This window comes from Peromyscus californicus, unplaced genomic scaffold (assembly GCF_007827085.1).
Source record: "Peromyscus californicus insignis strain IS unplaced genomic scaffold, ASM782708v3 Scaffold_19__1_contigs__length_69161282, whole genome shotgun sequence".
In the NCBI taxonomy this organism is placed as follows: Eukaryota; Metazoa; Chordata; class Mammalia; order Rodentia; family Cricetidae; genus Peromyscus; species Peromyscus californicus.
The window spans coordinates 5873067-5899428 of record NW_026294491.1 but is presented as its reverse complement, the minus strand read 5'-3'; the positions used below and the strand labels follow the sequence as shown (position 1 = coordinate 5899428).

The window sequence follows — 26362 nt, the reverse complement described above, 5'->3', positions numbered from 1 at the left end:
GACTCTAGTCCAGGTCAGGCTGACTGTAAGATCAGGACTCTGCCCCCAGGCCTCCCAAACCAGGCCTCCCTGAGGTCAGTGAGGAACCCCTCATGAGGCAGAAGGGGTTGTGGGGGAGCTGGGTATCTGGGGACAGGGCTCCCCTGGGGCTATAGGAAAGAGAAGGAAAAATAAGACTTCCCGACCTGCCTGGATCAGAGGGGCATTTCACCAGCATCCCCTGTGTTAGAAACCGTGACAGAACAAGTGTGACGTCATACATTCATTCCTTTTAGAATAATAATAGTGGAACCAATCCCAGCACTCAGGGGGCAGAAGCAGACTGATCTCTGTGAGTTCGAGGCCTGGTTTACATTAACAAGTTCCAGGACAGCCAGGGATACATAGAGAGACCCCATCTTAAAAAAAAAACAATCAAAAAAAGAATCAACATGGGAACTAGAGAGATGGCATAGTGGTTGAGAACACTGGCTGTGGGGCTGGAGAGACGGCTCAGCGGTTAAGAGCACTGCCTCTTCTTCCAGAGGACCTGGGTTCAATTCCCAGCACCCACATGGTGACTCAAAACTGTCTGTAATTCCTGTTCCATGAGATCAACACGCTCTTCAGGCATGCACATGATGTACAGACACAAATGCAGCAACTCTTATACACATAGAACAAAACATATATATGTGTGTGTGTGTGTATATGTATATATATGTATGTATATATGTATATACATTAAAGAATCAACATAGGGTCTTGCCTTCTTAGTAAGTCTAAAGCCCTGGTTTTCATCCCCATATCAAATAAGCCAAGTGTGGAGGTGCAGGCCTGTAATCCCAGCTCTCAGGAGGATCAGAGGTTCAAGGTCATCCTCAGCTATATCGTGAGTACCAGGCAGCCAGAGCCACAGGAGACTGTTCCATTAGAGAGTGTGTTAACGTTCAATAACTTTTTAAAACACCAATGTCTTGGGTGAGAAGAGTGGCTTTGTAAACCTCTTTAATGTCTGGGGTCCTAGAAGATACCAGAAGGGGCTGAGGTATGTCTCAGCTTCAGAGTGCTTGCCCAACAGGCAGAAGGCCACGTATCCTCCCCTCGAATGGGCGGGCTGGGGGAGACCACGGGATGGTCCCATCTGTGCAGGTAGTGTGCTGTTTACCATGGCCTGTGTGATGATGTTAGGCCACACTAAGGGTTCATAGATGTGGACTTGTTTATATGTTCTCTTGTGTAGCGTGAGGCTTCTAACATTGGATAGTCAAGGTCCTCAGTTTCTATGAGGAGACTGAAACATGGAGAGATGAAGCCCAGGCAGGGCCACACAGTCACCAGTAGAAGTGGTTTGGACCCAGGCAGCCCGTTCTGGAGCCCAGTGTTTAGTCATAACCTTGTCCTTGGGGGCTTCTGTGTGGAAGCGGAATTGGCTGTAGAGGGGTGGCCAGAGGAATGCTGCAGCTGCTTTCCTCGTGGTGGCCCTCCCTGTCTGTTTAGCTACCCGAGTGGAGAACAGGACCACTGGGGATCAGGCTTGTCCAGCCTGTACACCCGGGGCAGGGCTGGCTTCGGTCGGTGTGCCCTGAGGATCTGATAAGAACCTAGCCAAGGAAGCCCAGCAGAGCACTTCGTGATGACAGACACTGTGTCTGCTGAGGGCCTGGCTGCTCAAACTAGGCCTAGAACCAGGGTACATTCTTCTGTTGCTGAGCGCAGGGCCTCAGGGTTCCCCTGCTAAGGGGCAGTTGGGTTAACTGATGGGGATGAAGGTGATGAGGATGGGGACTGCCTGATGATGCTCAGGAGAGGCTGAGGGGGAATTGCTTGATGGTCCAAATCCAGTTTCCCCTGAGCTCTTAGCCCAGCAGCGAACTCCTCCTTGGTGTATCTTTAAATAACGTCAGCTAGGGCACTTTGGACATTCTGAGCTCAGGGGGGGCTGGTGCTCTTAATTGGTTTCCGAGCAGCTCGTAAACATCTTCCCTTACCCGTTCCTCTCTTCCTCTTCCTCCCTCTCCCTGCTCTTCCCCCCTCTTTCCTCATCATGAACACAGTAGTTTCCTTGGTGGAAGCTGCGCCCCACACAGGGGAGGTTTGGGGGCTCCCTTCCTCCAGAGGCTCTCGGCTCCCTTTTCTTCTGGCACATCTTTGGCTGAATTCTCTCTTTCCCTAGAATCCTTGCAAGGAAAAGAGACTAATTCTCAGCATCTGGCTGAATTAAAATAATTATATGTGAGCAGCTTTGCAATGCCAGCTTTGGGTGGGAGGATCAAAGGGGGAGGGTGGGCTGTGGGTCTGCAAGGCGCGGGGCTTCTTCCTGCCTTCAGCCTGGAGCCTGCGTGGGTGGCCAGGGACAGCAAAGGATGGAGTGGATGCCAGCCTGTCACAGGCTTACTTTAGTAAGTAAAAGAAAAGCCTTTGCTCATGTCGAATATTAATGCCAAGAAGGTTCCTACAATCAGATTGGATGCAAATACAGTTGGGGTCCTTATGTTGACGGGGTCAGCTCCTAGTCACCCACATTTCCCCATGCCCAGTGGGGATACTGATGTATTTCTGCAAGGTCCTCAGCTTCCTAAGGCTCTTGTTGACAGTCACACCTTATGCTGGAGCTTGAACCCAGGACCCTGCTCAGGATGGGCAAGCAATCCACCACCGAGCTATATCACCAGCCCTCTTTTTTATTTAAAAAGAAACAAAGAAAGGGGGAGCCCATGTGTAGTGACACATGCCTTTAATCCCAGCACCTCAGAGGCAGGCAGATCTCTGAGTTCCAGGCCAGCCTAGGCTATATAGTGAGACCATGTCTCAACCAGAATAGGCCAGGAACAGTTTCTCAATAACTTGGACCGGTGGCCCTGTAGGTTCTGTGGTCTTATAGCCATCAGTGGAGAAGCCAGCTTGGAGCATTGGAATTGGAATTCAGAGAGATGGGAGGTGCCGGCTGCACAGGCCGTGGAAAGCCAGGACTCCTTGGCTTTTCTGGTTGGTTAGATTGTCATGATTAGTACTCATCCTTCAGGATGCTGATGGGGTGGGGGTGGGGAACTGCTTCACCTGTACCAGCCAGGGAAGCCCAAGCTTCGTACTGTAGCATCCTGGGGTCCCCCCATCCGGGAATGTTTCTAGACTGCTCAGAAATGCATTTGTTTCAAGTCAGAAAGTAAATGTTTCACCCCCTCTGCCCGCTGTCCCCCAGAGTTCTAATTTAGTGTGAGAAATGCCAGCTGGCAATCCCAGCCTCTGCCCTGGCTCTCCACCCTGTCAGACCCACGGCCTCTTTTTATAACACATACTTCACGACATTCTTGATCCTGAAGGAAAATCCGGGGGCATTTTATTGTGTGCCCATGTGGAAAAGCAGGTAGGAGGTAAGAAGTTCTTGCAGCCAGCTCCCTGGGAAGCAGGTAGCCGATGCAAAGGCCCTGGATTCAGGAGAGAGAGGTGATGAGGGGTCAGGCGGGCTGCAGGTGGGGATGGTAGCAGGAGGGGCTGGATTCTTTTTATTTTCTTCTTTCCTTACCCCTTTGTTTTGGGGGGGGATAGGATTTCAAGATAGAGTTTCTCTGTATAGCACTACCTGTCCTGAAACTCACTCTGTAGACCAGCCTGGCCTCAAACTCAGAGATCCTCCTGCCTCTGCCTCCCTGCTTGGATCAAGGTGTGCTGCATGTGCCCAGGGAGGGGCTGGATTCTGTGAAACCTTCCAGCCAGGGAGTTCAGGGGACTGGAGGGTGGTGTTGCTCCTTGCTGCGAACTTTGGATGGGAGGGAAGGAGAGAGAGAAGAGGAAGCCATGCGTGAAGTGGGTGTGGGGTGTGGGTCCTCTGACACTCAGTTGCCTTCAGGCTGAAGGGTAGGGAAGGCGTGTCGCCCTTCCTAGAACAGACGTGAGCATCCTCCCTGAAACGCAATGTATAATTTCTTAGTCTCAGAAATAATTTCTCTAGTCAAATCAAAACAAAACAAAACAAAAGCGCCGTCTCTGATGCTTAAATATATGTGTGTATGTAATATCACATTAACCATGTTAGCCTGGGGAGATGGTTCAGTGGTTAAATCACTTCTGCACAAGCAGCGGGACCACAAGTCACATCCTGAGAACCCACACACTTGGACGCTGAGTGGGCGTGGTAACCCTGTAACTCCAGCCTCTGAAGGTGGAGATGGACCCCCTCCCCCAAGAGAAAGCAAGCTAGCAACCCTAGCCACAGTAGCCTGCTGCTGGTTTGATTGACACCTGCCTCAGAGAATAAGATGGGAAGTGATTGAGAAAGGTGCCCAACATCAGCTTCTCCTCAAGCCTCTACACACTCAAGCACATAATGCACACGCACTTGCACATATGTGTACCTATACACGTGAATGTACATACACGTGTACACACATGTGGGCTAGAACAGAGAAAAAAATACAGTGTTAATTCTGCACAAGTTGGGAAATACAGAAAAACTGCCCAAAGATAATCATTGTTACTGACATTTGGGGGACTTTTTTTAAATAGCTGCATATATACATCTTCTGGGGTACAATTTGGTACCTAGTGGTTTTGTTTTGAGACCGGATCTCACTGTGTAGCTTCTGCTGGCCTGGAATTTGCTATGTAAACCAAGCTGGTCTCAAACTCACAGAGATCCTCTTGCCTCTGCCTCCCAAGTGCTGGGATTAAAGGTGTGCACCGCACGACCAGCCAATATGGTACCTCGTATTTGGGCTGCAAGTTCCTGTCACTAGTCTTGGACGTGAGTATTTCATAGCTGCCTGCTATCCTCATTGGATGGGTGGACCATCGCTTATGGAATATAGTTTCTCCTGCGATACATTTAAATAATACTGCATTGAACATCCTAGCCTTTGTTTGTTGTTTTTATATATATATTTATTCGTGTGTGTGTGTGTGTGTGTGTGTGTGTGTGTGTGTGTGTGTGTGTGTGTGTGTGTACAAGCATGTGTACGTATGCCACAGGAAGCATGGGGAATTTTCTCCTTCCACCATGTGGGGCTTGGGGATGAAGCCTAGCTTGTCAAGGTTGGCAGCAAGCACCCTTACCCACTGAGTCATCTGTTTGTTTATTTCTGAGACACCGCCTCATTCTACAGTCCACGCTGGCCTAGAACTCCTTCTCCATCCCACACCACGGGTCTCAAGCTCCCAGCAGGGCTCCTCCTCCTGGGATCCCACGCGTGCGCCGCCGCCATGCCCGGCTCACATCCTGTTCTAATTGTTCCATTTTCCTTCCGAGCAATGGATTTAGGTCAGCGTCCCGGACCGCAGGCTCGGTGAGTGGGAGGGAAAGTGGTCGGCGGAGGGTTTTCAGCTTCCTAAGGATCAGATCAGCAGACCCACAGCTGACGGGGCTGTTTGGGAAGTCGGCCATCACCACAACAAAGAAAAGCCAGCTTGACCCCAAGGCCCTGTCACAGCTAGTGTAACCAACAAAGGCTCCGGCTCCCCAGGTGACCGCCACCTGTATCTGATGGACATTGGCACGAGGCCTCCGCGCTGATTCCCCTCATCTACCTTTCTCTCTCTTCTCCTACCCGCCCCCAACCCCCAAACTCTCCTTGGCTCCAGGTTGAATCACCTCCTGATGGGATGTAGTTTCAGAGTCCTAGATAGATTTGGTGTGTGTGTGTGTGTGTGTGTGTGTGTGTTGGGGAGGGGCGTATGCACACACCTGTGTACAATCCCATGCAGAGCCCAGGGAAGGACATCAAGTGTCCTCCTGTGTCACTTTCCACCTCGCTCCTTTGAGGCGGGATCTCTCCCTGACCGGGTACTGCAGGGCTTTTGTTTGTGTGGTTGTGTGGAGAGGCCAGCCAGCAGCTGGCAAGTCCCACACCTTCCCGTGTGACACCCCCCCCAGCACCGGGGTGACAGGCTCATGAGACCGTCTGGTTTGCTCTGTGGGTGCTGGGATCTGAACGCAGGTCTGCGTGGCTGCGCAGCACGTACTCCTGACACGGAGCCGCCACTGTGGCCCTCTTTTGTGGTGGTTGTTTATTTGTGTGTTAGTTTTGAGATGGTCTCACTAGGTAGCCCTGGCTAGCCAGGAACTCCCAGAGATCTGCCTCTGCCTCTGTGACACTATGCCTGCCTCCAGCCCTCCTTTTTAAGTAACACTCGTGTGTGTGTGTGTGTGTGTGTGTGTGTGTGTGTGTGTGTGTGTGTGTATGCATGTGTGCCTTTGTGTGTGTATGTGTGTGTATATGCATGTGTATGTATGTGTGTATGCATGTGTGTATGTATGCGTGTATCTGCATGTGTGTATGTATGTGTGTGTATATGCATGTATCTGCATGTGTGTGTGTACATGCGCTTGTGCTTGCTCGTGTGTTTGTATGTCCATGTGCATGTAGAGGCCAAAGGACAGCCTTGGTTATCATTCCTCAGGCGCTGTCCACCTTGGGATTTTAGACAGGCTCTCACCAGCCTGGAGCTCACCAGTGGGCTAGGCTGGCCAGCCAGTGAGCCCCAGGGTGAGCCTCTCTCTGCCTGTCCAGTGCCGGAATTGCAATCTTGAGCCACCGTGCCCAACAGTTTACCACGGGTGCTGGGATTTGAACTCAGAATCCAGCACTTTACCAACTGAGTCATCTCCCTGGCATCCTGATCCCACCCCTGTAGACTCACATACACAATCTAGACTCAGACAGACAGACAGACAGACAGACACACACACACACACACACGCACACACACACACACACACACACAGCGCCTTTTTATCTGACTAAAAAGAACAGTGTGCTAATTCAAGGAACTCTGGAAAATCCAACAGACCAAAAGGCAATAGATACACTGTGCGAGGTCCCGTTGTCCATTTAAAAACGTCCTCAGGGTTGGCTTGTAAGTTGATTAAGAACTCAAGTGCCACTGTTTGCCAGGTGCGTGACTCCAGGCGAGTTACTTGACTTTCTGTGAATCAGCTGCTTTGTTTATGAAAATGTTCCTCGTTCATCATTTTAGTGTTTATCACGGATTTTTTTTTTTTTTGCATTGACTCTTCTTAGTGATGTTTAAACATTTATTTTGACCATCGAGTCCTTGAGGTGCCCTTACGTTTCACATTTGCCTCCTGACCCAAGGGCAGCACCATGGGCACCATGCCTGCTGACTTCTGGGCCTGACCTCTGACCTCCTCAGCCTTGGGGGGGGCAGGGCGCTGGGAGGGCTGAGGTGCCAGAGGAAGCTTGGCCCTGTTGCAGAGAAAGGCTGCCTGCTGAATCTCGGAGGCAGAGCAATTAGCATTCGGGGATATGCAAATTGAAGCAATCCTGCTGTTTTAGAGAAACTTAATATGTTTTTTAAAAAGATAGGGTGAAAGGCAGAAATTGCAGGAAATTATATATCTTGGGAGCGGGTTTTATCTTCCCTGCCACTGATTCCCACGGGCTCCCAGGCTGGGAACAGCATCTCTTGGGCTCAGAGAGCCCCAACTCAGCATCAGATCCCCAAACCCGACCCTCACAGGAACCCTGGGATCCAGGCCATCAGCTCCACCCTCCCAGCTTCCTCTCAGATCCACGCGGTGTCAAGAGTTCGACCCATCTGCTAACTGTACTGATGGGGAACAGGGGAGGTTCAGATCATCACCCCCTCCCCAGGCACAGGCGGCCATGCAGGTCAGGGATAGGGCTTGGCCAGCATGCGCCAGCCCTCGGGTCCCATCCTCATCACAGGCCGGGACCTTGAGCCATTCCTGCGCCCAGGCCTTCCCCACCGAGTGCCCATCAGGGACCTTTGCTTTGGTGACAAGCTGGAAATCTCTCGGAAGGTCCGTCTTGCCTTCCAGGGGTCCTGTGTCGAGGTACAGCAGTCACAGTGGGCTCTGGGCAGTTGTTGCTGGGTCCAGATTGTGTGTGTGTGTGTGTCTCTGTGTGTGTGCTGGAATGGAGAAGAGCCTGCTGAGCCTCGCTTACCTGCCATAGACAGGAAACCTGCTGTCACACTGTCGCACCCTGGCTGAGCTTCCCACCCTGCTGGAGTTCAGAGCCGCCTTTTTTTTTTTCCTTTTTAACTAGTTTGCACAGAGGCCCTTCTAAACGGGTTTCACACTTCTCTGCCTCCTCCATTGGAGGTTATAGAACATAATGAAGCTTGCCTTGGGGATGCAGGCAGGGTCATTATTTAGAATTTCGGTTACTCATGTCTGGAGCTGTGCTGTGTGGCTTCCAGCAAGGGTGTTACTCACTCTGTGCTTCTGCCTTCTTGGTCTTTCCTTTATTTCTTACACTTTGTTTATGTGTGATGCATGTGTATGTGTGTGGGCATGCGTGTGCATGGCACGCGTGTGCATGGCAAACATGGTCAGAGGACAGTGTGCAAGAACTGGTTCTTTGCTCCCACTGTGTGGGTCCCTGGGATTGAACTTACTCAGGCTTAGTGGCAGGAACTCAGCCTCAGTGGGCCCTTGTGTGAGTGCGTGCGTGCATGCATGCGTGCGTGATAGGGTTTCACTATGTATTCCTCCCTGGCTGAGTAGTCTGCAACTCTCACTACGTGGACTAGGCTGGCTTTGAACTCACAGAGATCTGCAAGCCTCTGTCTCCTGAGTGCTGAGCCCCTCTTCCGTGTAAAACAGGCAGGAGACCAGTGTCCACCTCCCTGAATTGCTGACGGGATGAAATGCACGTAGACACAAAGGTAGCGGTGGAGATGGCACTGTGGGTAAAAGTGCCTGCTGTGCCAGTGTTGAGGACCTTTGAGTCCCCAGAATCCAGAGAAGAACCAGACACTCAGTGTGAGCAGCTGTCATCCCAGGGTTCCTACAGCAAGGTGGGAAGCTCCAGGCCAATCCTTAGAAGCTTCGGGACGGCCAGCCTGGCCTGTGAAACAGTGAACAACAGAGACTCTGTCTAAATGAAGTGGAAGGCAACTAATACCTTGGTTGCCTCTGCCTTCCACAAGCATGCATACGCGCGCACACACACATGCACACACACACACGCATTCACACATGCATGCACGCTCCCCCCCCCCCCCCCCCCCCCCCGCACCTTTTAAAATCGGTGGGCGTGTTATATACAGCCTGGTTATACTGCCAGCCACCATTGTTCTGCCACTGTTCCGTCTTCGCGGGTGATTCGCCTCCACAGGAGAGCAAAGAGAAGCTGATGGACAGCAGGCTGGACCCCAGGGTCTTCAGGCACAGCTTGCCTTTCACTGGGGACGCCACATTGGGCTAGGTGAAAAAGTGAACATTGATTGACATGCCTGGCCAGGGTTCCCCACAGCTGGGGGGCCAGGGTTCTGAAAGGGACAGAGTCTCAGAGGACAGAGCCAAGGAGTGGGGTGGGGGACTTGTGTCCTGAGGGGTAGGTAGGGGTGGGGTAAGCCTGAAAAGGATGAAGCCTGAGGGAGTGGAGTCTGAGAGAGGCATGACCCTACCCAGGAAGGGGGCAGGGTCCTCAGAGGGCTTGGCTGCCTCTTTGCAGATGTCAGGGCAGTGGGGCAGGGAGCTGGTCTGGGGGTCAAAATTAGCTCTGCTTGATGAGCTTGGTAAGCCTCCCCTTATGCTCCCACGCCCTTCCCCACACCCTCCCTGTTCCCCACTATGAGCCTTTGGCCCCTGATTTATTCCTTGTCCCACTCTCCCCTTAGGGTGTTGGGTGGGAACACTGGTTAGTGGGAGAGGATGCCTAGCCTCAAGTGTCCTCTAGGAACCACACAGGTATATGAGGCAGGCGGATCTTTGTGAGTTCGAGGCCAGCCTGGTCTACAGAGCGAGATCCAGGAAAGGCGCAAAGCTACACAGAGAAACCCTGTCTTGAAAAACCAAAAAAAAAAAAAAAAAAAAAAGCTAACTTGTCCGCCGGGCAGTGGTGGCACTCGCCTTTAATCCCAGCACTCAGGAAGCAGAGACAGGTGGATCTCTGAGTTCAAAGCCAGCCTGGTCTACAACTTAAGTTCCAGCACAGCTAGGGCTGTTACACAGAGAAACCCTGTCCCAAAAAACAAACCAAAGGTGCTACCCACCTTGTCTGCCTCTGCCAGTCCCTGGGATCCCCCTGCCTCACCACCCTGTCCTCCCTCCTTTCCAGGATGTGGCCACAATGCAGTTCTGTGCCAACAAGTTGGACAAGAAAGATTTCTTCGGGAAATCCGACCCTTTCCTGGTGTTCTACAGGAGCAATGAGGACGGAACGTGAGTTTCCCTGACCCACCCCAAGGCACCAAGCACCAGGCAGGGCTGGGGCGGGTGGCCACCCCTGGGGCCCCTGCTGTGTGGAGCTGATGCCCTGGTGAAGCCACTGTGGGGTCCTGGCATTGACGCTGGAAGGCGCTCAGCGGTGGTGGGTGCTGTGAGTGTCCTGGGGAGTGTGCAAAAGCGGGGTTAGGGCAGAAATGCCTCATTCTGCACCAGCCCCTCCCCTCACAGATCTGAGGACACCCGCAAAGGTTCCCCAGCTGCATTCCAGACCAGCAATGCTGTGACTTTTCCCCATGGCCCCTCGCTCTACCAAGCATATGTTCAGAACTACGGAGTGGAGACCCTATTCTCCCTTTCCTCTCGTTAAGCCAGATCTAAGGGAAACATACACAGCGCACTGGCCAATGTAGGTCAGCAACACAGAGAAAGACCCTGGGCTGAAGATCTGAGAACCTAGGTCCCCCCCACAACCAGCTGTGTGACCCAGGGCACCTTACGCCCCCTTCTCTGGGCCTATATTCTCATCTACGAAGTGAAGCCGTTGGATGAGGTGGTCTCCATGGTCTCTTTAAGCAGCCGGTTGGTTCTGGGATTCTACAGAAGGCGGAAGTGATGAGGCCAGGAGGGTTAATTGGAGAAATGCAGCCAGGAAGAAAATGGGTCCTTAGGGTGGAGTGAGGAGCAGAGTGCTTGACGGCCAGAGAGCCAACCTGGTGCAGAGCTAGAGCCCAGGGCACACTGGCCTCCTTGTGCTGAAGTGTGCACACACATTGTGTGTGTGTGTGTGTGTGTGTGTGTGTGTGTGTGTGTGTGTGTGTGTGTGTTGGGGGCAGGGCACAGCAGCAGCAGGCAGGAGGTGTGTTTCCGTGCAAGAGAAAACTGATTTTTTAAACCCGAACTACTGAACAGGAAATTAGGTGTGATCATTTGCATGACAAAGGGCTTTGTCTCTCGGAGGCCTCCCAGCAGGGTGCTTTAAATATTCCTGAACGTTCTAACTTGGTTTTGGTGGAGGGATGAAGAGGAAAAGGCTCAGGTCGCTCCCTACTTGGGTGTCCATGTACTGTCCCGTCTGGAGAGGCTGAGTCCTGGCCCGTAGTGCCCTGGTGGAGGGCAGGAGGAGGGTTGGGGGCAGGAGAGTGGCCCTGGCAGGGCCGTGTGCAGTGGGCTGTGTGGGAAGGATCTGGGGTTCGTGACTGTGACTGACACGGGATCCAGTGGGAGGTGCCTGAGCTGAGCTGTGGGTGGGAACAGGGCAGGGAGGGGGCAGAGGGGCCTCGTGGAGTCCCGTGGGGCCCAGAGCTAAGGTCTTTTCCTGGTCGTGGAGTCAGGGGATCCCAGAGTGCTAGGGATGCCGGAGGAACTGGGACAGTGGCTGAGGCCTTGGGAGTTGTTTGGGTTGGGTGTCACTCAGGTGTGACAGAGTCTCGATCCCTGAGAGTCCTATGGGGTACTGGAGAAATTGACTGGGGACCACACAGCAGGGACCAGTGCCCTTTCCTCCTCAAGGCAGACGGGGCTGGAGAGGAACGGTGGGCATCAGTGGGTGAGGAGAGGGGAGGGGTGGGTCATGGTAGGGAGGTCAAGGCAGCAGGAGCTAGGGGCAGTTGGCCATGTTACACCTTCTGTCAGGAAGCAGAGCATCCCAAGTCCAGGAAATGAGTGGTGTGTGTGTGTGTGTGTGTGTCTGTCTGTCTGTCTGTCTGTCTCTGTCTCTGTCTCTGTCTCTGTGTGTCTATGACTGTGTATGCATGTGTGTGTGTCTGTGTGTGTGTATGACTATGTATGCATGTGTATGAGTGTGTCTGTGACTCTGTGTATGTCTGCCTGTGTGACCATATGTGTCTGTGTGTGTGTGACTGTATGTGTGTGTGACTGTCTCTGTGTCTGTGTGTGACTGTGTCTGTCTCCGCCTCTGTGTGAGTGTCTCTGTGTATATGACTGTATATGTGTCTATGTGTGTGTGAGAGACTGTGTATGTGTCTGTGTATGCATCTCTGTGTGTATGTGAGTGTATGTGTGTGTGTCTAAGTCAGAAGATAGCTTCTGGGAGTCGGCGTCTCCGTCTACCATCCCGGTCCTAGAGATTAACTTGGGTCATTAGACACGTGCCTTTTCCTCAGCCCCCGCCATTCTTCTTACACTCATTTTGCCATTAAGGACACTCAGGGAAAGGCTTGCCTGGGGGTGCACAGCTGGCCCTAGGACTGGGACTCACATCTGTCTGACAGATGGGCGACACTCTCCCAAACTCATGCTCCAACTGTGCGCCAAAACGAACTGTCTGCCGGGACCACTTGGCATAGTGGAGCCCGGTACCAGGCGAGCGCAGAGGGGAGCCGGGGAGCCTGTGGATCTGATGGAGGGACAGCAGAGCTTAAAGGGAGCAGTTTGAGGGAGCGCCTAGGACAGAAGCAGGACCACCCGGGTCCGGGAAGGAACATGGAGGAGGGAACTGGGCTGGGGGCTGAGACCCACTTGAGCCGTTGGGCCGTGAAGGAAGGACAGAGGTCTGCGTGGGAGGACTGACTGAGGCGGCTGGGTAAAGCCCGCCCTTTGGTGGAATGTTCCAGGGTAGACCCCTGAAGCCCAGGATGCCTCTGCTCCTTGTCACTCTGTTACCCTGGGCCACCTGCCCCAGCCCCTGGCATTGGGCCCCTCCTGCCCCATACCTGTCCCCTCCTCCAGCTCTAGGGTTAGCTACAAGGTCTCCCACGTGGATCTCACACTCCAGCGGGTGGGCGAGGAGGAGCAGAGAAGAGAAACACTCAGCCTGGTGACAGGGAATGACATTTTGACTTGAAAATTGCCGAGGAAGAAACGGCACAGGCTGTGTGGGCTCGGGTGGGGCCCTGGCGCTTCCCGGTGACCTTTCCAGGCTGGAATGTCACTGGGGTGGATGCTGGGAGAGCTTTGCCCATCCTGAGGCAGGGCTGCTCCTGAGATGGGGGCTCACATGGCAAGGGGTGTGGGCAGGACGCCGAGTCAGGAGCACAGCCCATCTGCATGATTAATAAGCAGGTTCTTGGATTCCAACGGGGGGGGGGGGGGGGGGGCGGGCGCTCAAGGGACTCAGGTGGCCCAAGGAGAGGGCTTTGCCTCCACTGGACTAAAATGCCCACGAAAACAATGGAATCACTCCCCACGATGCACAGCTCCTGCTTAGTTTTTTTGGTTTTGTTTGTTCGTTTGTTTTTTGAGGCAGTATCTCACAATGTAGCCTCAGCTGGCCTGGAACTCGGAAAGACTGGCCTGCCTGCCTGCCTCTGCCTTCCAAGTGCTGGGTCCAAAGGTGTGAGCCACCATGCCCGGAGGCTCCTTTTTATTTTATTGTTTTTTGTTGTTTTGTTTTTAGCAGGCTCTTTGGCTGCTGGAGGTAGAGCTCAGTGCTATCAAGCATCTACCTGCTGAACATGCCAGAGGCAGGTGGATCTCTGTGAGTTCGAGGCCAGCCTGGTCTACAGAGTGAGATCCAGGACAGCCAGGACTACATAGAAAACCCTGTCTTGAAAACCAACAACAACAAACATATGACTTGGAGCTTGAGAGATGGCTCAGCCATTAAGAGCGCCTACCTACTGTTGTTGTGGGAGATCTGGGTTTGGTTCCCAGCAGCTGGGAGGCTCCTAGTCTCCCATAGCTCCAGTTCTAGAAGATCCAACATCCACTACTAGCCTCCCCAGGCCATTGCAAATTGTGGTACATATTAACTCCCTCAAGCACATACAAAATGAAATAATTTTTGTTTGTTGGTTTGTTTTTGAGACAGCCCTTGGCTGTTCTGGATCTCACTCTGTAGACCAGGCTGGCCTCGAACTCACAGAGATCCGCCTGCCTCTGCCTCCCAAGTGCTGGGATTAAAGGCGTGCGCCACCACCGCCCGGCTACTTTTTTTTTAAATGGTTGATAACTAGGCATGGTGGCAATACTTAGAATCCCAGCACAAGAAAGGTGGAGGCAGAAAGATTAGAAGTTCAAATCCATCCTAAGTGACATGAGACCCTATCACAAAATAAAAATAAACAAACAAACAAAAGATGATTGACTGTCTGCTAGGGCCAGCCATTGTTCTGGGCTACGCCAGTCATCACCATCAGGAACACTTTTTGTTCTTGCGGACCTTCATTTTACTGACAGAGCATGACAGAATGTTTTAGGAGAGAAATAGACCATGTCAGATGGTGACAAATGAGATGAGAAGGGAGAGCCTGGAAGGAGAGAGACAATGGGGTGTCACAGTCAGGGTTTGCACATTCGAGACACAGCAGTTGGAGCGGTTCCTGGGGGTGACGTCTGGCTGGGAGGTGGAGGAGATTGAGAGCAGGGATGGAGCCAGCGATGGAGAAAGTGTCCCGGGGGTGGGGGTGGGGGTGGACAGCAGGCACAGGCTTACATACACCCACCCACCTGGCCCTGAGGTTCAGCGCCCGGGTTCCCAGGAAACAAACTGCCCACAGAGAAAGGGCGTGGTCAGAGTCACACAGTAGGCTGGCCCCAGGACAGTGGCTAGAACTCAGGTCCCTGACACTCCCCGAAAGGTGTGCTGCTCCAGTCAGGGCCTTGCCTCCTTCCAGAACTTCTCTGCTGTGCCATCTTGTGTAGCCTGGCTGTGGCTGTTGAGGGTGGCGCCTCCTGTCACAAGTCGGAGGAGGCTGCGACATTGGCCATCTGAGCTTCCGGCCTGATGCCTTGCCCTTAATTCTTCTTGGCCAGGTTCACCATCTGTCACAAGACCGAGGTCATGAAGAACACCCTCAACCCGGTGTGGCAAACCTTCTCCATCCCCGTGAGGGCCCTGTGCAATGGGGACTATGACAGGTGAGAAAAGAAGTCTTCTCCTCAAGGGGCAGAGCATAGGGTGCCTGGGATGTCCCTGTCTGGAGTTCTTCACTGCCCTGGGAGGGGCAGATGGCAGCAGAGATAAGAGATGGGGGCGGGTAGAGGCAGGAGGGACCTATCTCTAGCCACCTCACTCTTGGCCTCTTGTCAGGATCCCAGGGACACCCCCTGCCAACCTGGTGGGCACGAGTGAGGGGTGGGGGTGGGGACGATACCATTTATGAAGTGTTTCATCATATCACATGCCAGCCTGTCCTTCTCTTCCTCATCTCTGTGCATTGGTACCAGTGCCTGAGTTCTGCCCCTGACTGACTGAGGGAGCCGTCAGCCTGGGCATGCTCTCACCTGTCTGTCTCTCAACTGCCCTTCCCTGAAAAATGAGCCTGGGAATCCTGCTGACCTCCCAGGGCGCTCACAGGAAGCCAGCAGGAGGAGTGATAATGTACCACAGTCAGCATCCTGCCCGCTCATTTACTGAGCCTCGGCCATGTGCCAGATCTAGCTGAGAAGTCAGCCGGGAGCAAACGTGCCCACCTCACCCTCTACCCAGCGTCGCAGAGCTTAAGTGTCGGTGAGGGAGGCAGACATTAATCCAGTAATCACACGGAGAAACGTGTCATTATCCACCGCAGAAGGTACCGGAGGGAGCAGGGGGGCCAGGTCGGATGGGTGCCGCAAGACAGCATTGGTCTCTGTGGAGTCGCCGAACCACTGGCTGAAGGAGTGGGGTGTCCGCTGGCCGCTCCCACAGAAGCCCCGGGGCATCAGAACAGACCCCTTGGGGGTACGCTGGGACTCTGCACAGGGTTTCCAAGGGTGTAGGTGTGGGGGTGGTGGCACCTCTTTCCCTCCAGGGACACTCTCAGGCGCTCATCTCAGATGCACGGGGCCTCCCTTTTGTCCTCTTGGCTGGGACGGAAACACCGCAATCTGTTCCCCGGGTGTTCAGTACCTTATGTCCGGTCTGACTGTGTGACATTCCGGGGCAGGTGGCCGTCTCTGTCTTCTGGGACCTTCTGTTCTGACCGTGTGAGCTCAGACATACACAAGTTCCATAGACAGCTAAGTAATTGCGCAGAATGAGCCGGGACAAAGTGAATGTTGTGGTCAGACCAAGCCCTGGTACACTCTAGCTGGGTCCCAGGGCACCTGGAGTTGGGAAGGGGACAGAACAGCATTGGATTCTGAAGGAGGCTGGGGACAGCTGGAAGGTTGGGGGTGTGGGTACTGGGCAAGGGGTTTGGAAAGGATGGAGAACCAGAAGATGGAAAGGTAGACAGTACAGTCACATAAACCTGCTTCCCCAGGGAGGGGTTCCCAGAGCCCAGCTGTTTCAGAGATAGACAGGGAGAGGGACAGCATGAGTGGGGCCTGGGATAACCACTGGTCCCCTGGAGGAGGTGATTGGTGAGAAGTGTAGGCAGGCCTGAGCCCAGCTCCATCTTCCTCCAGGGTGGCTGACTCTCTTCTCCATGGCTGGGCACAAATTGTTGGTGACATGATTGGCAGCAGAATTAATCCCGGGGCCAATGTGTCTGGCCAACTCTTACCCCGGCCTAGCGTTGCCTGGAGCGCCCACTGAGGAGGTGCTGTGGAAGGCCACTGTCCCTCTCCTGTAGGGCCTCTGGAAGACTCGGACAGTACAGGGTGTTGCTGTGCTGGGTGCTTTAGGGGCCTATTGGCCTCTCAGGTTGCCCCAGACCAGTGGGGAGGCAGACTGGCCATGATCACCTCACCTCACACTGGGTCTACCCGACACCCTGAGTATGAACTGAGTCCATCCTCCCGGCAGCCTGGGAAGAGCTCGGCATGGCTGGGCTTCATAGAGGAGAGGATGAGTCCCAGAGAGGATGGGGACCATTCGGCATCCTGCTTCCAGCCATGGTGGAGAGAGACTCAGGAGTTGGGCCAGGCTGGCTCTAAAAGCTGTTCCTAAATGGCCATGACACAGTGTGGCAGGAGATCTGGGGAGGCTCAGAGGACTTTGTTCAGGGATGAGGGGCTTGAGCTCTGGGGACCTGAGATGGGGACACCCCAGAGAGGTCATTTCAATCCTTAAAGTGTTTCAAGGTCCTTTTGACATTAATCTCAGATGGTTCAGAGAAGAGAGGGAGCAGGAAATGGCAAGGAAGGTCCAAAAGGCCTTGATATCTGGCTGGCTGGGGGAGACGCATGTGCTATGCTCTCACTTGGCACTCAGTACCAAGTGTGACACGGCCAGATTCTTACTGTAGATGCCACCTCTGGGCTCGTCCCTGGTCTGGGGTCCCCCTGACCACGTTCCCGTGCTGTGTGTCTCCATTCCCAAACAAAGCCAAACTTGAATGGCCCAGCTGAGCAGAGCTCACGTCAAAGGTGGTGGTAGGGTCAGAACCCCTCCAGCCAGGGGTGGCAGACAGGGCCCCGGTGACAAGAAGCACTTCCCGGTGTTCCCAGACTCTGTCCCACTGTCTTAGCTTGCTGAGTTGAGGATTTCCCTGATTAGAGGGGGTCCACCTGGATCCGACTGCTGTTACCCACTCACACCGTGACAGGGAGCAAACAGATCATGAACTCGCCTGAGCTGTGAGTGTTCCATCACCACTGCTTCTATGGGGCCACTGGACATTGAGGTGGTGTAGGGAGGGGCCAGGTTCTCTACCAAAAGCTTCAAGCATGGCTGCAAGGGCCGCCTCATCAGCCCTGCGTAGCACATGGCGAAACTGGCCTCAGAAGGGACAGTCCATACCCGTCTCCCTGCTGCTATGGTGGAGGCATGGTCTTTCCCTCACTACGGTTTCTTTCCGAGTATCTGCTGGGGAGGGAAAGCCTTGAGGGCTTGTCAGCCCTAGGGTCTTGGGAGCAGCATGGAAATATCCCTTCTTCTGCCCTGAGCAGCCAGTAGTACAGCCATGGTCCAGAGGTGACTACAGTGTATTGTAACAGGCTTTCCTTCTGGCCGCCAACCAGCTCCCAAATCATGACATGGAGACTTCTTATTAGTTATGAATTCTTGGCCTTAGCTTATGCTTGACCCACAAGCTCTTACAACTTAAATTAAGCTGTTTCTCTTCATCTACGTTTTGCCTCAGGGCTTTTTACCTTTCATTCTGCACATACTGCTTTCACTGCGTGCTCTGTGTCTGTCCCCAGGCTGGCCCTATGTGTCTCCTCATTCTCCCTCATTCTCTCCTCTCTCCTTCCCCAAGCCCAGATTCCTCCTCCTACTTATTCTCTCTGCCTGCCAGCCCCGTCTATCCCTCCTCTGCCTAACTGTTGGCCGTTAAGCTTTTTACTAAACCAATCATGTGCCTTAGGCAGGCAAGGAGAAACAGCAACACATCTTTACATAATTAAACAAATGCAGCATAAACAAATGTAACACATCTTTACATCTTAAACAAATGCAGCATAAAAAATTTTTTTACATTGTTTAAGTAATATTCTGCAACATAAACAAATGTAACACATCTTTGCCTCTGTTAAAGTACTATTCCACAACAGTATATACTATGGTTGATACTCAGGGAGGAGACCTGCAGATTTCACCTGCATCCCCACCCACCCTGCCAGTCTCCCTGTGATGGAGCTTTGTGGTTCCAGCCCCAGGTGTCAGGGGCCTGGGACATTGACTCCTGACCTTTTACTCTGAGCATGCTCTGGTGCCTCCTGTGTCTTTGTGAAAACCAGGGAACTGTCACCAGCATAGCCCATTCGCTAAGGTGTTAGGCGATCCCTGCCAGCTGGCAAGTGTTTGTTAAGTGCCTCATATCTGCCAGGCACTGGTCTCGAAGCCAAGACTGTAACAGTGAGCAAAACCAATAATCTCTGACTCCTGGGGATGTTCTCACAAACAATAGGATTGTCTGGCGACGAAGGAAAGGTTGAGGGGACCCGATAGGGACAGAGCCATGTGTCAGTGCTGGCAGGATAGCTGGAGACAGCACCTTCACAGAGGCCATAACTGTCCCACAATTTACAGAGGAACAGAGTCCCCCAGGGTGGAGCCATCAGTGTGGGGGACCAGCCCCCCACTTATTTACCCGGGGACTCTTGAGGAATGAGGGATAAGAGACTTAATTAGAAATAGAGGGAAGAGAAAACACAGGATAGACTCAGGTGGGCCTGGATCCTTATCCACCGGCCCAGAATTTTATTCCAAAGGTCTGTTTATAACAATGCCAAGGGGTGGAGCAAAAGACCTCCCCCTTGCTAGTTACAGTCAAGTGTAGACCCTTACAAACACCTGGTACCCAGGCCCATGGTCCAATCAACCTCTCATGCAGTCCTGCTGGGTACAGCCACTAGGAAACCTAGTGGGCGCCAACACATCAGGGCTATACAGCTAGTACCCGCAGTCTGGGGCACCACCCTGGGCTACTGTCCCCAGAGTGATGCCCTTCCCTGCCCTCCTCACTTCCTCCTCTGGGACTCTGAGTTCTCGGCCTTTTTGTGCCAAATGAGATGTTGGTTTTATGGACCACTATGATCTGTTTACTTGTCCCTCACCGAGAAGCTCTTTCTCTTGGGTCTTATGGCTAAGTTACAGCCAGTCCGACCTTAGCTTGCAGAGCCCAGGCTCAGAAGTCCCAAGTCCCCTCTGCTGTGACCTTGTAGACAGTGACAACCAGCTTCTCCCCAGGCCTCCTCTGAATGAGGCCATTCCTTCACCTTCTTCCCCGCCCAGGCCCAGGCTGGAAATGTAGCCTCTGAGCTCAGCAGACCCTCCCAGGCTGCAGAAGCCCAGGAGCCTAGGTTGATGCCAAACTGGCACCTAGGAATCTCACAGCCAGCCTCAGCTGCCAGTTCCCATCCCCTGGGGAGCGTCTAGCCACCACCCCGCTCACACTGCACCCTGGACCTGCTGATTCAGAATCAAGCAGAATCTGAGAGCCCTGTTCAGTCGGAAGAGGGCCCGTGGCTCTGCAGCGTGCTGGGGCTACTGGGAGGATTTCTGAGAGCCGTGCACAGCCAGAATCCCAGCCAGTGAAATAAAGCGGGCCCTTAGACTTTGAGGTTTCGTTTTTTATTACATGTATGTATTTATTGGTGGCGGAGGAGGGGGCTGTGCCACGGTTCCCTGTGGAGGTCAGAGGACAACTTTCAGGAGTCAGTTCTTTCCTCCCACGTGTGGAGCCCAGGGATCAAACTCAGGGTGTGAGGCTCGGCCACAGTGTCTATCCACAGAGCTCTCGCCACTCCACATTCAGTACCTACTTCTGCGTTCTGTGGAGCAAGGGCTACTGTCACCAAGTGTTAGGGGACTCTACCAACTACAGGAATCTTTTATGTGGTTGGGTTTGGGCTTTTTTGTTTTTGTTTTTTTAATGGAGTCTCACTGCGTAGCCTTGGCTGGCCCAGAGCTTGCCATGTAGACCAGGCTGACCTCCAACTCACAGAGATCCACCTGTGTCTACCTCCTGAGTGCTGGGACTAAAGGTGTGTGCCACCACCAGTGGCTTAGCTGCAAGATTTAAGGACAGTCTTCTCATCAACTTTTCAAGAGCAGTTTTGTGGATCCCCAGGACTGTCACCATAACTAGGGACCTCCGATAGCTTTTGGGCGTATGGCTATCACTTACTTAGTCTCCCAAGCGGCTGGTGGCCAGAGGAGAGGTCTCCCTTGCTAGAGCTTCTGAAGGTCTCTGTGGAAAGCTGGGAGACTAGGAAAAGGGGAGCCATAACTAGCCGTGCAAGGGCGGGAGCCTCCCTTCAGCCGCCCTGGCAGGGCGGGAGGCAGGGACCTGTACAGATGGGTGGATCCGGATAGTCACAGTGTGCCCTTAGGGCTCCGCTTCATCCTGTGAAAAAGGGAAGTAGAGGCCATCAACACAGGACACCTAGTCACCAGTGTCCCTCCAAAACTTCAAGCTTCAAGAATGGTGGCCTGTGTGGACTCTGGCCAAGTGGTCAGACTTAGATGCCACTGAGGTCACTTCTAGCCTTGTCCATTTGGGAACCAGAGATTGCAAGTTCAGGAGTCCAGGCTCAAATGTTCTTCCATCCCTCCCTCCCTCCATCCCTCCATCTCTCCCTCCCTCCCTCCTTCCTCCCTCCCTCCCTCCCTCCCTCCCTCCCTCCATCTCTCCATCCTTCCCTCCCTCCCTCCATCTCTCCATCCCTCCATCTCTCCCTCTATCTCTCCCTCCCTCTATCCCTCCATCCCTCCCTCCTTCCTTTCTTTCTTTCCGAAGACAGGGTTTCTCTGTGTAACCCTGGCTGTCCTGGAACTCGCTCTGTAGACCAGGCTGGCCTTGAACTCACAGAGATCTGCCTGCCTCTGCCTCCCATGTGCTGGGTGGGATTAAAGGCGCGCACCACCACTGCCCAGCTTTAAGAAAATGTCATATGAAAAGGTGTTCATGCATGGTTAGATGAAAATGTGGAGATTAAGAGGCATTTTCTAGACATCAACACACACACACACACACACACACACACACACACACACACACACACGGGGGGGGGGGGGAGGAAGCTCTTCTGCAAGGCCCTCACTTTCTCCATTTTACAGTCAGGGCTTGTGGCTCAGGGAGGTTAAATGCCACCTCAAGGCCCCACACCTGGGGTCCATTGTCCAAGCCAAGTCCGCCAGTGTCATCCTGGCCTCTTTCCAACACCTTCAGAAGCTTAGGTGTGCTGGTGTCTGGACTTTCACATAATAATCTGACTCAAGGAACCTTCATAGGTTTTGTTTTTATAAAATAAGAATGCAAAGGATGCATCTAAAGCATGCTTCTATATCTGCTTCATATTGTTTTCTTTACAGAAGGCTAGCCCATGCCTGACCTTCCAGGCATCCCAGGGTTCTATTCTGGAACTTGCTTCTGCCCCCAGTCTGTGATTCTGCCCCCTGCCCTCCCACCTCCACACATAGCCTGAAGATTCTCATCTGAAAGGAGACAGCGCCCCCTTCTGGGAGCTGCAGAACTCCCAGGCGGGGCGGAGAAGATGGACCACATCGGGGTGGGATAGACGTTAGCAGAAGAGAAACCAGTTCACACTGCTTTGTGCGTCCCACGTGGAGCCCAAGACCAGAAGCCCCTGCTTCCTGGGCCTCCCTGTCCCAGACCCCGAAGGTGCTGCCTGGCAGCATCCCCATGCCTGGGCATCCCAGAGGACAGAGCAGACAGAACAAGGGTTAACGGGCAACCCTCCACCTCCCTCCTCCTGCTTCTGGTCCGCCAGCCTGTTGCTATGGGAACACGGCTAAAAATAAGATGGGCTCTTAAAGCCCAGCCCCATGCTTAGGAGTCAAAACAAACTAATTAAAGCAGCTTGGGCTAGAATGTGAAGAAAATCACACTCTTTCTCAGGGGCCAGTCTCAGGGATGGAAAGCTCAGGGCCCCGGGATCCTTCCTTGACCTGCGGGACTGGGGTTGACTCTTCACGGCTCACACCCCCACACTCAGGATCCTCCCTGCCAAGCAGTCTCATGACCCTCTCTGACAGAAGCTTTCCTGCTTCATTGTGAGCTCTGCCCCCTCATGGCCCTGCTGCATGCAGGTAAATGCCCAGTTTGGCATCCTGCCTAGGCTTCTTCTCCGTCTCAGGAAGCCAAGAAGGTGGGTGAACAGAGGCCTGAGGCCGCATCAGCCAAATCCTTGAGATCTCAAGATGGCCCACCATGGCTCTGGGTAGCTTCCGACCCTAAGATCCTTGCTTAAAGGTCTCAAGATGGGTCCCTGGTCTCTCTCTCTGGTTGCTTTCTCTGCACACAGGCTTGGAACATGGAGGGAATGCATGCATGCATCCCTCCTGGTCCATCTGTCCTCAAGACCATCCTACCCAGGGTTCTCTGCTGTTTGTTTTCTAGGACCATCAAGGTGGAGGTGTATGACTGGGATCGTGATGGCAGGTAAGGGTAGGGGGTGAGAGGTGTAGAGGGAGGTGAGTAGACGTAGAGAGCCAGGCCCATCTGGGTACTCTGGGAATGAGGGGCTGGGCTCCATGCAGGAGGGTCTGCTGTCATGGTGGCTCCGCACCATGGAGGTCCTGCAGGACGGGATGCCTGAGAGCCGTCCTTTCTCCCCACATGGCTGCCAGGAGCCAGCCCATGCCTGCGCTCTTGCCCCCACAGAATTGGGAATGCTCTGAAGTGCCCGTCCTGTGGGACATTGAGCATTCATGTACACTTTCTTTCTCTGTGTGGCTTGGCACTGGAGGAAGGCCAGGCTGTAGAGGATGAGCTGAATGCCCAGAGATGCCCCACAGTCTAGCGGGGGCTCACCGGAAACACAGAGAATAGACTTAGGTCTCATTGAGTAACTGTAGGGACAGCGACAACAGGGTGTCCTGAGCCTCAGGAAGGACAGGCAGTGCCTGAGAGGAGGGCTGGGTTTGGCCTGCAGGAGGGTGACTTCTGCTTGGGGACCGAGGGGTGAGTATGGCTGGCAATTCCTGGACAGAACAAGAGCATATCTCTCAAAGCAGGAACCCAGAACTCTCACTGTCTCCCCCTTGTCTGTTGAAGCAAATGCGGACATATCATCTGACTTCTTGTGGCCCCTCCTTGCTGGGACGTTCCTGAAGGGCGGTCACGGTTGGCATCTCCCAGATCTGATATGGACTAGGGTGTTGTTCATATTATAAAAGGTGCTGTGCCAGCATAGCTGAGTCAGACCCAAGCCATGGAAGAGTCTCCAGTGCCCCCCCTTGCCTGTGTTAACCCCACCCCCATCTTCCCTGTCCCTTCCAGATGGCAGGGTCAGCTCCACCATGCTTCCTTCCCTCCCAGCAACTCTCCATATACCTCCTTTACCTGGGAGTTTGCTCTTCCCTGGCAGACTGGGGACAGCCACCAGCTGCCACAGGGTCCTGCCATCCGGTTCCCATCCCCAGAGGTCCTATAGCTATGAATCTGTTGTCAACACAGTGTGGGGCTTGGGGTGTAGCTCAGTGGTGGAGCCAACCATTGCCTAGCGTTTGTGAGACCCTGGGTTCCATCCTGTACTAAAACAAATAAATAAGCTCTTGGGGCTGGCGGATGGCTCCGCGGGCAGAGGTGCTGCCTGCACCAGCTTGACAGCACCTCTGCCTGAGTTCGGTGCTGGCTGCACCAGCTTGACAGCACCTCTGCCTGAGTTCGGTCCCGGAAACCCACATGACGGCGGACAGAGAGAACCTCCTCCATCAAATTGTTCTCTGACCTCCATACATTTGTGGTTTGAGCACAGACACACACACACATACACACACACACACACACACACACACACACACACACACATACAAATGACCAGTAGAATTAAATAAACTCCCCTCTCAACCAAAGTGTATAAATCTATGAAAGTGTCATAATGAAATCCACTACTTTATATAACTTAAGAAATCACACACACACTGCTGTGGGCTCACAGCAGGGCGTGGCCCCAGGAACACCCGGGCACTTGCCCCAGCTGAATGCCCCAGCTGGAGTGCTAAGCATTACATCCTAACAAGGACTCAGGCTGGCAGGAGTGCTATTTTGTACAAGTTCTTGATGTGTTTAATATAAACACACTCCGGAAAAGACCCCTGCCACCTGACTGGATGTCTCAAATGTTAGTGGGAGGGCCGTGCATGGAGCGCAGAGGCAGAGCTCTCTCCTCATGTGTTCAAGACCCAGGATTCCATCCCAGCGCAGAAGGAAGGTTGGGAAAGACCCCACTGTGGTTTCATGCACCTAAAATCGCCACTATTCAGGAGTCTGAGGTGGGAGGATCAGAGTTTGAGACCAACCTGGGCAATACAATGGGAAGATATCTCAAAATGAATAAATTAATGAGACAAGCATATAGTGGCCATGCCTGTCATCCCAGCACTCTGGAAGTAGAGACCGAGGGATCAGGAGTTCAAGGTCATCCTTGGCTACATAAGTTCATAACCAAATTGGGATACACAAGACAATGTCTCCAGAAGCCCCAAATAGAAATCAAATAAAAACAATAACTTTTTAAGTGTTATTGAGCTGGGCACAGTGGACACACCTTTAGTCCCAGCACTCAGGAGGTATTGACAGGTAGAGCTCTGTGAGTTCTAGGCTAGCCTGGCCTACATTAGAAAGTTTCAGGCCAGCCAGGACTACATAGTGAGGCCCTGTTATTGGAACACCTGTCTCAGCAGGGAGGAGTTAATGAATGCCTTTAAGCCCGCCACCTGAATTTGACAGTTGTTAAATTTCACTCTATTTGCCTTATCTGTATTTTACTAATGTAATTTAAAGGAAATTCCTTCATGGCTTTACCCCTAAATATTTCATTAGACATGTCTGAAAAATAAGCACATTTCCCCCACGTAACTCTGAATGCCATTATCCCACCTGACATGTTGAGCAGTAATGCTTGACTGCCATCCAACGTTCACTCCGCAGTGACTGTCCCCAAATGCCTTTTCTTGCTAATTCATTTAAGTAAGAATCCAAGCAATCCTGCATTTCCTTCCTCCAGGACCCTGTCTTCTGCCAAGCTGCTTTCTTGGTCCATGAGTAACAGAGAGCTCCCCCCCCCCCCAAACTGGGCTCCCTGTGCCTTGGAGTGGAGGCCCTGGCAGAATGGGGGCAGGGGCGGGGAAGGCTGTGGGAGAGGCTCGGATGTGCTAAGGCGTTCATAGCCCAAGTCTCCAGCTCAGCACCGTCTTCCTTTGCAGCCACGACTTCATTGGAGAGTTCACTACCAGCTACCGGGAGCTGGCCCGGGGCCAGAGTCAGTTCAACATCTACGAGGTGAGGTGCACCGGGGTGGAGTCTGTTCTCATAAGGGTGCTGGGTCGTGACGGTAAGGACATGGGCACTCTGAGAGGGGCTGGGGACTTCCATGATGTCTCATAAGGTGGGTTTCATGTTCCCATTTCACAGACCCCCCCCCAGATACACACCCATACACCACACACACACACACACACACACACACACACACACACACACACCCATACACTACCTATACCCACATACCACACACCCATACCCACATACACACCATAGAGTCTTCAGAGTCAATCCTGAGCACCAGGAAGAAAGAAAAAGGAGGCTGTGAAGGTCCTGACTTCAGAGTGGCCCCCATGTCTTCAGACAAAGCTTGTGGTCTTAACCACTGAGCCATCCCTCCAACCCCCACAGCTGTGGTTTTGGGGAAGAACTCCAGCACCATGCGTTGCTCTGGGCTGCCTGAGTCCCCCAAACCCAGGCAAGACAGATTCTACCTTTCTCTGGCCTCCTGAGGAGGGTCTTAACAAGTGGATGGAGTGGTTAGCTCTCTTGGAGTTTGCCTTCCAGGGGCTGTGAGATCTTTTTTGTTTGTTTGTTTTGGTTTTTCAAGGCAGGGTTTCTCTGTGTAGCCCTGGCTGCCCTGGAACTCTCTTTGGAGACCAGGCTGGCCTCGAACTCACAGAGATCCACCTGCCTCTGCCTCCCAAGTGCTGGGATTAAAGGC

General features: G+C 53.2%; 1 protein-coding gene across 4 annotated transcripts in view; it reads left to right on the top strand.

Moving 5' to 3' along the window:
• Nucleotides 1–26362, top strand: part of Cpne5 (copine 5) — an 83040-nt gene that overhangs the window by 41655 nt on the left and 15023 nt on the right. For 2 of the 4 annotated variants that reach the window (XM_052744455.1, XM_052744456.1), the window contains 4 exons: nucleotides 10026–10129; nucleotides 14849–14953; nucleotides 22771–22812; nucleotides 25581–25656. In XM_052744455.1, the coding sequence (XP_052600415.1) occupies nucleotides 10026–10129; nucleotides 14849–14953; nucleotides 22771–22812; nucleotides 25581–25656 (327 nt within the window). Of the gene's footprint in view, nucleotides 1–10025; nucleotides 10130–14848; nucleotides 14954–22273; nucleotides 22520–22770; nucleotides 22813–25580; nucleotides 25657–26362 lie in introns of those variants that run through there. The other 2 variants (XM_052744458.1, XM_052744457.1) reach the window with 2 other exon arrangements.